The 14050-nt window shown below is 41.2% G+C and overlaps 1 protein-coding gene across 1 annotated transcript in view; it reads left to right on the top strand.

Moving 5' to 3' along the window:
- LOC143292557 (kalirin-like) overlaps positions 1-14050 on the top strand; it is a 217883-nt gene that overhangs the window by 170535 nt on the left and 33298 nt on the right. The window contains exons 51-54 of the mRNA XM_076602964.1: positions 1140-1298; positions 2395-2572; positions 3856-3901; positions 4893-5433. Coding sequence (XP_076459079.1) covers positions 1140-1298; positions 2395-2572; positions 3856-3901; positions 4893-5433 — 924 coding nt within the window. The remainder of the gene's footprint in view (positions 1-1139; positions 1299-2394; positions 2573-3855; positions 3902-4892; positions 5434-14050) is intronic.

Here is a 14050-nt window from a genome sequence, read left to right as displayed (position 1 = left end):
GCCATAAGGTTGATGCTTTATGCATAAAGAATGCTAGCCTTTTTTTGTGAAACATTTATTCAGATTTGACATTAAAAGAGTCAATCTTAACATCGACAGTTGACTAGAAGGTTAGGTTTCTTGGTGTGTTTTTGAAACCCATACATCTCTAAGGGTTTCATCCTAGGTCAAATGAAATTTGATTCATACATCTCTAAGGGTTTCATGTGAGGACAAATGAAATGAAAGTGTATCTCATATAGTAGAAGTTTTCTTGACTCGGAATCCAAAACTTTCAACTCAGTTTGGTATATATTTGTGCGTCTCTCACCGCCTTCATCAGCAAAACATATTCTTGGGTTGGACAGGCTGCGTGTGAACTAAATTCACTGTTGCAGTAAAGTTATCTGGATCTGTTGCAAAACAGGGTTGTTGTTGTTTTTTTTCAAAATGGACAGTTCTGATTGCCCTGTGACATTTTAATAATGAAGTCATGGTTGACTTGTGCAGAGCTGTCATTGTATGGCACAGAAACATTTCTAAAGCAGAAATCACAGCTGAGAACAGAATTGCAAAAAATGCCATGATTATTGGGTCTGACCTACTATCTCTAGACTAGACTACGTATACTACAAGCGGTTACATAGAAAGCCAAAGTCACTCAGAATGCCAAAGTCACTCAGAATGAATCACATCCAGTTTTCAGGGTTTTTGAGATGCTCCCCTCGGGTCAGCAGCTTTTTCCCCAAAACAGTCAGTGCCCATTCACCTGAACCATCCCAGCATGTGTAAAAGAGCAACCATTTAACAGTAGATGTAGTGATCAGCCCTGTCTGTATGTATTGTGTAATGTGCGGAATATGTTCAAGAGAGCACATGCATTGATATAATGCTCAGAGTGTGTGGGAGGGGGTGAGTGGTGGGCAGGGCATCTGCGCATGATTGAGGGTGTGCATGCACAATGCACAAGCTCTCAAATGTACATGGATATGCGCCTTGAGTCCTACTGTATTTGTATATGATTTCCGATTAATGTTTTTACTGTCTATGTTCCTAACCCTTCCACCTTGCTCTATGCTAGATATTCCTTGTGACCCCAGTACTCTTGGTAATAAAGACATTCTAAAGACATTTTATTCCATGGTGTGGCATGTCGCCAGGACACACTGCTGGTGCACGAGGTGGTGGCGGGCTTACCGCAGAAGGCCAAGGAGCGGCGCGTGTTCCTGTTTGAGCAGATCATCATCCTCAGCGAGGTCATCGAGCGCAAGAAGGGTGACTTCTCCAACGCCAGTTACATCTACAAAAACAGCCTCAAGGTCTGTCTGGGTGTAATGATAAAAATGACGAATTTGTTTAATGAGGGAAGTGGAATAAGTATTTTTGCTTCTTTACATCCATCACTTCAGGACAAAAGGAGGAAAAGGTGAATTTAAAACAAAACAATCAAAACAAAAAAGGGGTTGGCTCTGGGAATGGTCCAGTGTTTGCCACCTTTTTTTTTAACATTCTGCTGCTGACCCACCTAGTTAACAATTTCTAGTCATAAGAAGCTACACACCACAGGCTGTTGAACATGACTGAGGTCTGTGCCCAATTGAAATGACCTTCTGGACACATGCTCTCCAAGGGGCAGCCATCCTATGATGACCCTCCACTGTTGATTTTCATCCTTCCCTTGCACTAGGTATTGTTTGTCTGTTGTGCAAATGATTGGTTCTTTGTGTTTGGTCTCTGATGGAAATAGACCCTGTATTCTTATCAGTGATAATAATACCAATAGAATTAATAACAATAATGATGATAACAATTTTTAAAATACTGATAAATCTATCTTTCTTTTCCCCTGGCCACTCGCACAACATGAAGGCCATTGACACTCATTTTGCACTCAGTATTTTACTTTATTTTAACATGCTTGTTTTTCGTGTTTTCCTGTGAGTGTATGTCTATATACAGTATATATGTAGGACAAAGCAGTGGGTCAGTGGGTCTGCTTGCGCAAGAACTGAAGTACTGAGGATGAAATTTGCTCTGTGTGTGTGTGTATTTTATGTGTGTATGTGCTGTGAACAAGTTCCTTTCACTGTGTCGTCTCTGTGTCTTAAACTCATAACAGGAAAACAAAAACACCTGCAGGCTGAAGAAAAGAGAGAGAACAGGGGTGGGGGGCACAGCACTGTAGCGACACGCTTCCTAGATTTCACATAGAGATATTTGTTAAGACAAAGAGTAATACAATATAATACATCACAAAACAGTACAATGCAGTACAGTATGATACAATGCTATGCAATACAGTACAAAACAGTATAATGCAATACAATACAATACAACGCATTGCAGTTCAGTGCAGTGCAATACAGTGAAGTGCAACACAACACAGCAGTCATTCCCACACACCTGTGTGTGCAGGTGAACAAGATGGCCATGACCAACACAGTGGAAGGGGAGCCACTCAGGTTTGTGCTTATCGACCGCACGCCCGGCTCTGACAACAAGTACGTGGTGCAGGCCCCGTCGGAAGAGGTCAAGGAGACGTGGATCAAGGAGATACGCTCCATCCTCGACATGCAGGGGGACTTCCTGCGAGGTCATTTTTCTTGTGGCCCACCCTGCCCTCCCTCCATACACACACATCTTCTCGTCTGTCTGTTCTGTTTATACATGTCTCTGATCACTCACTCTCACTCGCTCGGTGTCTCTGTCCATCTGTCTCTCTCTCTCTGTCTGCCTGTAATCTCCTCCTCTGGAATAGATTGGGAGGTGGGGGAGTTATCATGAATACTGATTAAAGGTTAAAAATGTTAGTTAAATGTCATGTTGCCTTTTATGGTCATAGGGTCAGTGAATTTATAGCCAAGTAACTGTGAGATTGCATATACGTCAGTGATCCCCAAAGCAAATGTCAGATTTCATATACGTCAATGATCTCCAAAGTGAATGTCAGATTGTATATACATCAATGATCCCCAAAGTAACTGTCAGATTGTATGTACATCAGTTATCCTCAAAGTAACTGTTCGATTGTATATACGTCAGTGATCCCCAAAGTAACTGTCAGATTGCGTATACATCAGTAATCCCCAAAGTAATTGATTATATGTATGTCAGTGATCCCCAAAGTAACCGTCAGATTGTAGATATGTGAGTAATCCCTACAGTAACTGTCAGATTGTATGTATATCAGTGATCCCCACAGTAGCACGGGTCACTTGCATCAGTGATCCCCAAAGTAACAGATTGTGTGTTCATTAAATGTGTCAGTCACATCAGTGATCCCCAGAGTAACAGATTGTATGTTCATTTAACATGTCAGTTACATCAGTGATCCCCAGAGTAACATTGTATGTTCATTTAACATGTCAGTTACATCAATGATCCCCAGAGTAACAGATTGTACATTCATTTCATGGGTCAATTACATCAGTATCCCCAAAGTAACAGATAGTATGTTCATTTCATGGGTCAGTTACATCAGTGATCCCCAAAGTAACAGATACTATGTTCATTTATGGGTCAGTTACACCGGTGATCCCCAAAGTAACAGATTGTATGTTCATTTAACGTGTCAGTTACATAAGTGATGCCCAAAGTAATAGATTGTGTGTTCATTTTATGGGTCAGTTACATCAGTGATCCCCAAAGTAACAGATAGTATGTTCATTTTATGGGTCAGTTACATCAGTGATCCCCAAAGTAACAGATAGTATGTTCATTTTATGGGTCAGTTACATCAGTGGTCCCCAAAGTAACAGTATATTCATTTTATGGGTCAGTTACATCAGCGATCCCCAAAGTAACAGATAGTATTTTCTTTTAATGGGTCAGTTACATCAGTGATCCCCAAAATAATTGTCAAGTTGTGTGTTCCAGCTCTGCAGTCACCTATTGCCTACCAGAAGGAGCTCACCAAAGAACTGTGAGCACATTTTTTCCTTTATTTTGTGAATGTTTGTCAGTGCGTATGCATGCATGAACAAGCTGTTAAAGATTGCTTGCTTTTGTGTGGGTGGGTGTTGTGCATGTGCAAGAGCACATTTGCAGAGGTCAGGATTTTTTAGGCACAGTTTTGTGCCTTCCAAATACCAGTATCAGATAAAAGTTTAGGGGGTTTTGTGCACATGTTTGAGGTTTGGAAAGAAAGAGTAATGCATCATTTTTTTGTTTGTTTGTTTTTTCAGAAATAACATTTTCTTGTTTGTTTTTCAACAATTCTTCTTTTGATTAAACTGTATCATCTTTTTTCAGAGCAGAAATAGTGCTGCAGTGGTTTGCTGTAAAGAACATCCAACTTGAAAGCATGTGTGTCAGGTTCCAGACACTTGAGGACCAGGATTCTTTTCTCTTCTTTCTTGGAGTTGTCAGGGTGCTGGTCTTTCGGATGAGACAGTCAACTTAGATCTCATGTGCAGCATACATTATGTTACGTTGCCTTGTAAAAGAACCCACAACAGGAAGCGAGTCTCTCCTGGCAAAGTTCTGTGCAAAAATCCACTGTTACGTGGAGGAAATGATAAAAATAAACAGACAGGAAAGTAGAAAAAAGTGGGTGGCACTGGTACTGTGCAACAGAAGCTCTAATGGAGAGAGAGCCACAAGAACTTCACACAGAGAAATATGATATAACATGAGATGAATACAATGCATTTTCATGAATAATGCCAATGATAGTATGTGATTATGGCTTTCATTACACGTTTTCATAGATAATGATAGTATGTGATCATGGTTTTCATCACAGTCTCGTCAACAACAACGCACTCAATATTTGTCTGTGATTTTGTGAACATCTGTCGTGTGTTGAATGATTTGAAAGTCCCCTGATCGTGTGTGGATCCTGTGCATTGACAACAGTTTCTAACGGACTGCTAACATGGCTTGATTGCACACAGGTAATGTGATGTCCACAGATCAGCCCCGGAGTTCGGCAGCTTACCCCGCGACTCGGCCCTGCGCAAAACCCAGTCGCACCCCACAGCGGGGGCCAAGGCCACCTCCCCCCTGGCCCTGGATGCCGGGCAGAAAGGGCGCAGTGACTCCACCAAGCAGGAGCGCTGCAAGTCGGTGCCCACCCCGGCGCTGCAAGAGGCCTCTGCGGAGAACGGGGGGGAGCCCCCCTCAGCCTCCAACAGCAAACCCTCCTGCCCCAACTCCCCCACAGACACATCGAAAGACTCTGCTGCTCAGCTCAAGGCGGGCTCAGGGGAGGGCACAGCCGAGTCGTCTCCCAAGCCGAAAAAGAGTAACCTGCGTGGCATCCGGTCCTTGCAGCGCAAGCCCAACAAAAACGAGGGTGGCGGTGGCGGCAGCAGCAGCGGTCGCGGGGCAGAGGCGTCATTGTATGCAAACCCGCAGGGTGTGTGTGAGGAGGGCCAGCAGGAGGCCAGCGGCGGGGAGGGCGCACCCACCAGACCCCCTCTGTCGCAGGCAGCGGACTGTGAACAGGTGCCGGTAAGTCCCAGCAGTTGACCTAGCTGATGCCCCCCCCCCCTTCCCCCTTGCTTCCCCCCCTCCCTCTTCCTGTTCCTTGCTTGCCCCTAACAGCTAAACCCTCCCCCCCCCCACCACTGCTGTGTGCAGACACCACTCTCTCTTTCCCCCCCTCACCCCCTCCCATGGTCCTGTTAGGTGCTACAGCAACTCCTGCAGCAGGTCATTGCCTGTGAAAGGGGCAAAAGTAAGAAACAAATTCTGTTTCTTTCACATGCTTCAGCGACTCCAAACTGTCACGGTGATGAGTAGAACTGGGGGAAAGACATGAAAATCCTCTTTGCCAGTTGTAAATTGATACATGCAACTCGGTGAATTGTGTTCATATCCATTGTGTGGTTTGTGGAGGCAGAGGACAGTTGAGGAGTGATATGACACAAAAAGAAGTTGACTGGTACAACCTTGAATAAGGATGTGCAGGAGAGACTTAACACCAGTGGTGGTTACCTCATGAGGCCCTCTCACTGTATTAAGCAGTTGTGGTATTTCAAAGAACAAAGACAAAAAAAAACAAAAAAAAAAACAAACAAACATACACACCCATACAAAAAACGGTCTGCTGACAGATATGATTTGAAAAGTTGGTTGTGAGGATGACAGCTGCTGCAAGCAAGCTTCTCTGTCAGACCCCCATTACACACTGCCATGTACCCAGGTCTCATCTCTCTAGTAGTTCTCTGTGACGAAAAAACAAAAAAACAAAAAACAATGGAAAAAAAAAAACTGACCCAGCAAAAAAACAAAGACTGACCCATCTGTGATAAGGAAAGTCGGAGTGGTGCAGCTTCCTGTCTGCCTGCTCTGTACACCCCCTCCCCACCCCCCCACCCCCTTCCTATTCTCCCACCCACCCAGCCACCCACCTGCCCGTTGCCCTGTCCTGGCTTCTTACCTGTCATTTGCATGCTGGATATCTAACAGTCTTGCTCATCATGTAACCCTCCTGCCAGTCACTGTTTAAAGAGAAGAAAAGAACAGCCGCTGGAGGTGAGGGCAAAAAAGTGTCTGCCGTTTTTTTTTTTCACGTTCGTTGGAGACTTGAGTTCAGAGATGCCTTGGTTTCTTTTTCATTCTTGTGTTTTTCAGTGGATGGTTCTTGAGTTGGTGCATTTGGTGTACCTGTGTCTTTCTTTTCTTTCTTTTTTTTTTTAAATGACAGGGTGAGAAAAAAAACATCAGTGTGTGAAGATCAACGTGTTTCTTTGCTGCATGCTATATTTATCTTCTTTTTTTTCTTTTCTTTTTTTTTTTTTGTAATTTTATTTATTGTATCATTCTTTTTGTGTGTGGGTGGCTTCATACATACGCTTCTCTTCTTCTGACTTGGAGCCAGTGTGGAGTGGAAAGCGGTGACTGACTGAGATAAGCTGGCCTGTTACTTTGTGCTGCCAGATGTGATGTGTGTGAGCATGAAGGGAAAAGCATGATAGCCTTCCCTGAATCGGCGTGACTGCATGTGGGATAGTGCCTGTGAGGGGGGATGGAGTGACTGTCGTCTTCTTCCTGCTCCTCCTCCTACTCCTCCTCCTCCTCCTCCTTCTTCTGCTCTCAGCATTGACTTGCCTGTGACATATCTGTGTGTGAATATTTTTTGCTCGTTTTGTTTTTTTGCAACTTGCTTTCCTCTTTTTTTTGAAAATATAAATGTGATGTAATGTTTACTTTGATCTCAGTTTGGGTTTGTTAAATGCTTTTTTTTTTTCAAAGTGTAACCACAGCTCTTGTTATGTCATTACATTACCAATATGCATGTGAAAACTTTTGCTTCAAGATTCTTTTCCTTGCTTTTGTTTATTTCTCTTGATCTGTCTCTCCCTCTGTCGCTCTCTCTCTCTCTCTCTCTCTCTCTCTCTCTATATATATATATATATATATATATATATATATCTCACACACACACACACTCTCTCTCTCTCTCTTTCTCTCTCTCTCTGTCTCTGAAGCAGTCATTTCACTATAAATCTGTGCACTGTGCTATTCAACACTTTTATTTATGTAGTCGTACACAAAGAAGAAAAACATGTCAGCTTGCTTTGCTAAAAGCCATGTTAAATTACACATCTGTGCACATGATCCTCTCTCTCACTCTTGTCTCCCTCTTTCTCTCACTGACTCTCTCTCTTTCTCTCACTCTGACGGAGATTCCTTCATGTGATCAGTCCCACTCACATCAGTGTAAGTGTTAATATCATGAGGGAAGAGTATGGGTGGATGTAACACTGTTTCAAATAAATGATGAATGAGATCAGCAGTATACTGTATAAAATGAATGAGTGAGATCAGCAGTATGGATAATGTCATGGTATGGAAGACTTGTCTCAAGTTTTGTTCTTTTGACCATTAATTTTTTTTCTTTCTGTATTATACCCTCCGCACCCACCCACCCCCGGAAAAGAAAGATAAATGAGATATGCTTCACTTGTGATGTTGAGGCATATCAAAAGTACACTTATAAAAGGGTTACCTATTTTCACTGTGTGGTGATATATATATATGGAATAGAATTTTCCCCTCTCAGTCAGTATTCATAGAATATACATATATATTAATCCTTCCAGTAAAGGCATTTATTTTCATAAATTTTATCAGATTATCTTTTCCACGAAAAAGCATTGTACTGAACTGAATCATGTGTACAGTACCATTTAACATGCGCTTGTAGGCAAAAAATCTGAGCTGCATCATTTAACTTTTTTTAGACGCCCTTTTTTTTTCTTTTTTTGTCCTCTGGAGAGGATGTGCAGCAACTCATATGAAGCGGAATAAATAAATGTTTGTGCTATATGTGAGAACAGCATTACTCTCAAGTATTTTTTTAATTAAATTAATGCCAGGTATCTTGCTGTTTTTGTGGAACAGTGTAAGGAACAGATGACAAACTGTGTTCATGACTTTTGATACGGTAAAGACAATGTCTTGTCTGCTGCTGCAGAATGTTCAGCAAGTCCCGAAAGAATATAATCATTCCACTCGGCACTGTGTGCCAGAAAGTGTAGCCCCTCTGGTGCAAGTCAGTGCCTGAATGCAAGGTCATTCATGTACATTCCATGCCATACCATGACATATCCGTTGAATCTGCTTGTTGAATTCGAAAAGCAGTAGTTTTCAAGAATGGTTACGTTGTGTGCAAGTAGGAGCATGTGAGTACTCATGCATGTGAGTTTGTGTACTTGAAGTTGAGTTAGTGTGTATGTGTGTGTGTGTGTGTGGCCATGAAAATGTGCAAATTCATTCAGAGAGATGAGGTATGTTGTCACGCTGTTGACTGCCGTATAACATTTTCCATGACATGTTGTGGCCTAATACATGACTATGTTTTCATAGTCTGCATTTTTTTTTTTTTGCCACTGCAACCTATGACACAACAAATGGAAAGCCAGGATTGTCAAAACATGTTTTTCATTCTGTTCAGACTAGTTTATCGTATGAAATTTGTTTCTTTATTTTTCTTCTTTTTTTTCTTTTTTTTTTCCCTTCAAATTTGGGAGGTCAGGGGCAGATGTAGAGAGAGCATTCTTAGATTTTTGAAGTAAAGCAGAAGCAGAAAACTGAAAAAATCTGCTAGCTGTCTCACACACATTCCATTTCTTCTTTGTTTTCTCTCTCTCTCTCTCTCTCTCTCTCTCTCTCTCCCGCTCGCTCGCTCGCTCCTTTCCTACCTACCTCTCTCTCACACTACAGTGTGCTATCTGAGTTACCGGTATTTATTTTACAAATGAACATTTGATTAGCTCATGAGTTGTGCAGCAGACTTTTCCAGTTGAAAGGGCAGTGCAGGGTTGTTTTCATTCTGAAACACACCCATTTTCATACTGAAACTTACCACAGATTCTTCACTGCAAGCACAATAGCATTATTTTCATTCTGAAATCTTCCCCTGGATTCTTTGATGAAAAAGCAAGTGTTGTGTTATTTCCATACTGAAACATACCCCTAGATTCTCTACCGCAGACGTTTCAGGTGGTGCAGATTCCACAAAACTGGTAAAGCATGTAGTTCAGCATCTTTTTTCACTAATTATTGAAAAACATCAGCATTGTCATAGCACAGCAGACAGCAGAGACAGGTGTTAGTGAAATAACGTACAGAATGCACATCAACGTCTACCTCACCCCCTGATCACAGGCAAAGTCCTTAGACAGTGCCACTCAGCAGACTTAAGCACTGCTCACACCAGTACCAACATGCCCCACCTTTTTGTATGTTTTTAAACCAGCATATTTTTGTTCATTTACTGTCATAAGATTTCATATAATTTTTTTTTAACTGTTAGGAACACCATACAAATAGAATGAAATGCTTTTTTTCTTCTCAGTTTTGAGTTGCACAATGTGTAAATGGAGTTGGTGTGACATGCCCACGTGTCTGTATCAGACGCTGCTATCTGTTTTCCAAGGCGTGTTCACAGATTGTGCACTGATCATACTACTTGATTCTGTCATAAACTTGTCAGGGATTTTTGTCACTGTAATATTCAAAGCTAGTCACATTGAAATTGCTGTTCCCAAAGTTGGCTTTGTTTTCATAAACAGTATTCAGCCCATCACTCCCCATTGACATTATATGCCTTGCCATCATTCCATGCCGAGTTATCATACACAGATTATAATGTGGGGGTTTCTCTTACCTAGCTTTGCTCAGTTTGACTTTCAGGGGTGAATATTTAAAGTCTGCTCTCTGCATTCAGCTTCTAATGACTGTCAAAATTGGACATATTCCTTCATGATAGTCGTATACTTGCTTTTCATAATTCATGGAAGATCTGAACTCTAAGCTTGGGGAAATTGCCAAAACCAGCATCATTTATGTACAAATAACAAGAACATCTGGTTCAAGACACTTAATATGTATAGATCTATATCTGCAACAACAGTTAAAAACTGGAGCATTAGAAAAGGAAGGAAAGATCACACTTTTACTTAGTAAGAGTTTCCCCTTCAGCTGGACAAGTGTTGTTCCATTTGTAGCACACAGTGAACAGGCTGACAGGCTGCATCACACAGGGAGAGCAGCAACCATTCTAAACATGACAGAAATCACTTGCCTTCTGAAGTCTGTGCCAATCCATTGTGGCCAGTATCAGCTCTATCACTCCTTTTCTTCTTCTTCTTCTTCTTCTTCTTCTTCGTCTTCTTCTCGTGCCAGCTCAGACCAAGGAGAGGAAAGGAACTGTGAGAGGAAACATCTTGGTTTGAAAAAAAAAAAGTCATGAAAAAGGAGCAAGACAAATATATATTGAAAAGGCACTCAACATGTCTCTGGGTCCTCCACAAAGGAGATGGTGTGCATGGGAAACCAAAACAAGTGATGGACACTCCATGCTTTAGGGACTGTGGAGGCTGGCCATGACAACCAGTTGAGGAGTCTGATGAGTCGCCAGTAGGATGGAATGGCCACCACTTGCTTTGGCTGCAAATCCAACACTCTTAGTTCTCTTGTGGAGGACCCAGAAATAGACTGAATGCCATTTGGATACAGTGTTTGTTTATTTGTTCGTCTTTTTTGTGGCGTTGGAGGGGTTCTTTTGTTAGACCGCAGTTTCCATTTAAAGCAAGCCATTTTCATTCACAGAATCATTTCGCTTTTCACTCCTCTCTTTGAGCTGACTGAGAATTTTCTGAAACCAATATCTGATAGCTGGTGATGATATTGAAACAGACTGTGCATGGAATTACTAGTGATTTCCTTTCTCATGTTTGACTGAGTCAGAAAGTAGTGTCCTCTTTGCTCTTTTCTGTATCTGTTTAAGTTTTAATTCCTATCACCCATTATTGTTCATATTATTCAGGATGTGAGGTATCTTGTAGTTATCATAAAAATGAATATAAAATGAATGTTATTCATGTCCTGCTCCATAACTGTTGATGCAAGACAATCCGTACTACACAACTGCGTGTCAACAGTTCACACATTATCATTTTGGGGTGCTGGCCACTGGTGGTAGCTTTTGCAGTGAACGTTAGATCTTCTCTTTGTGCATAATTGAATGAGTGTCACGTTTTATCAGTTCATGTTTTAACAATTATATATATATCTGTTGTATCATATTAACAATTTATAAAGTAATGTACAGTCTGATTGTGTGAATCTTGTTTGGCATTGAATTTAGATGTAAAATTGGTGTGTAATTTGTTACCTGGTCTGTTATGTTTGCTGAAATAAAGCTGTTATTCATGACTCAGTTTGGTTGGTTTGCCCCCACGTCTCTTCAGTTGTGTTTTTTTCTGAATGCATTTGGTTTCTTTCGTTGTTCTTGTTGTTGTAATTACTCTTTCATTGTGTTCTGTTAATGAATGAACAGCAAATTAACCAACAAAAACCCAACACACTTGCAACTTAACCATCAGCAAATAAAGTTAGGAAGTTATATCTGGTTGCTATGCTTTTTTCTTTCTTTTTTTGGTCGTCATGTTGGTATGGTAGATTGTTTACTATGTGCACCATGAACATGGATGCACATGAGACACAGCTGCAGCACAGAACTGACTTCCTTGGATATTGGACCCCAGGTTTGGTGCAGATGAGTACCATTCATATAGAAAACTCGGTACAGTTTTGGTTCAGGCACACCATTCGCAGTTATCCTGCAGTGCAGATGCATTGTTCTCATTACGGACACACAACTTTGGTACAGATTGGTAAATTTTAGAAATCTCTGCTTGATGATTTTTTTTTTTTTTTTTTTTTTTCTGAAGGGGCATGTAACTTCCCAATTGGATCCTTTATTTCCAGAATACAATGCATAATTCCTGCATTAAAATTTAAATTGTCAGAAACCAAAAAAAAACATGAAATCGATTTCCACAGACCCACATAATGAAATGCATGTGGATATGCATGTGTTCATGCTTGTGTGCATGAGTTTGCATAGATTCCATAAGGCATGTGAGCGCGCACACACATGTATATATCTATATCAGTATAGATAGATATAGACATAGATAAGATATTCCCATACACATTTAGGCATTAAAGAATTACATTGAAGAAGATTTTTTTTTTAAGAAAGTAAGCAGTAGGACATATGTTATACTTTGACATAATCCACATATTGTTGCTCTATGTCTTGTGTCAGTAATTCCCAAACAGCTTCTGTCGTCACATTTCAGGTTAACATACATGTATCCAGCGGGGAATCAAATCAGTATCTCCTTATTTTAGATAAACAAAGAGACCCCTGCATCCAATTGTAAAAGAAAGAGAGAAGAAAATATTGTTTTGTCAATCTGTTCAATAAATGTTTATGTTCTCTGAAATCAGAGCACACACAGTGAAAAGGAGAACATGCTACTTGTGATACAGCATGTCTTGACACAACAAACATGTTGTATACAAGAGGAGGTTGCAGAAGAGCTGCAAGGAAATAATAGAAACTGGTTGGTTAGAAATGGTGAAATACTTCAGTGTGAAAATGATCAGCATGACCTTGACTGTTAAGTTAGAGACATGTTGAATATTTCTTCATGTCCAAGTCTTCTGGAGGAGGGAGGCATCAGATGGAACTGATGAAGAGATTGTCCTGTGACAATTTTCTCGTTGGTACGAAAACACACACATTTTACCTTCTCATACTGATGTTTTGACATTTTCTTTTTTGGTGAAAAAAAAAAAAAAAGATAAGGGAACTCCATGACAGTGCCGTGCTGTGGTATGTCAGTTAACGCCATTTCGCTTCTTGGACATTAAACAATTTACTATCACCCCTGACCCACCTTTTTTCTTCCCTTTTTTTTCCATTCAGTTGGGTGGACATGAAAGAACGGTGTAGCATCGAATCGGGTGTCAGTGTTGGAAGGTAAGAGGGAGTAATAGAGGAACTGGGGACTGAGGGGATAGGGGGGAAAGCAAGCAACACTTATTGATCCAAGAATCGCCACGTTAGGTGTGGAAACGGGAGAACTGCAAAGGAGGCGGGAAGGGGCAGAGAAGGTGGTGTGTGTGTGTATTTTAGAAGAGGTGCGGAAGATGTGGAGTTTGGTGATGGTACTGGCTTGAGGAACGATTTGTTCGTCCACTTCTGAAGGTTGTACAAATAAAATCCATTGGCGAGGCCACATCCGACGCTTGGATAGAGGTTGGAAACCGTAATACTGTACAGAGAAACTGAAGCACTGGTAGGACATCCACGTCTATAACAAAGTCTTGTCTAGGTGGGTTGTATACCTCAGATGGAGGAGGTTGTTTGAAAGTTAAGGCCAGCGCTGAGACTCAGCCTGTCGCGGTATTGGTTTGTGCTTGTCAGAAGACGCTCGATCTTTGCGTTAAGGGCAATACCCACAGATGGGGACATTGCAGACCGTCGCGTGCCATCTGACCGTTAGAACACGCTCTTTACGTTAAGGTCAATAGTGACGCTTAAGGATATAACAGATCGTTCATTTGGGCTGTTTCTAATTTTGTTTCTATCTCGGTTTTCGTTGTTATGTCGCTATAGTTCATTTTCTTTGTTTCTTTCTTTCAACTTCTTCTTCTTATTCTTCTTCTTCTTCTTCTCTTGTTCTTTCTTTCTTCCTTTCTTCTTTGCTTAAGCTGATTGCCCATCGTATTTTTACCCTAAAAATTCCGCCTCAAATTACAA

This window comes from Babylonia areolata, chromosome 18 (genome assembly GCF_041734735.1).
Source record: "Babylonia areolata isolate BAREFJ2019XMU chromosome 18, ASM4173473v1, whole genome shotgun sequence".
Taxonomy (NCBI): domain Eukaryota; kingdom Metazoa; phylum Mollusca; class Gastropoda; order Neogastropoda; family Buccinidae; genus Babylonia; species Babylonia areolata.
This window is presented reverse-complemented; position numbering and strand designations above follow the sequence as displayed.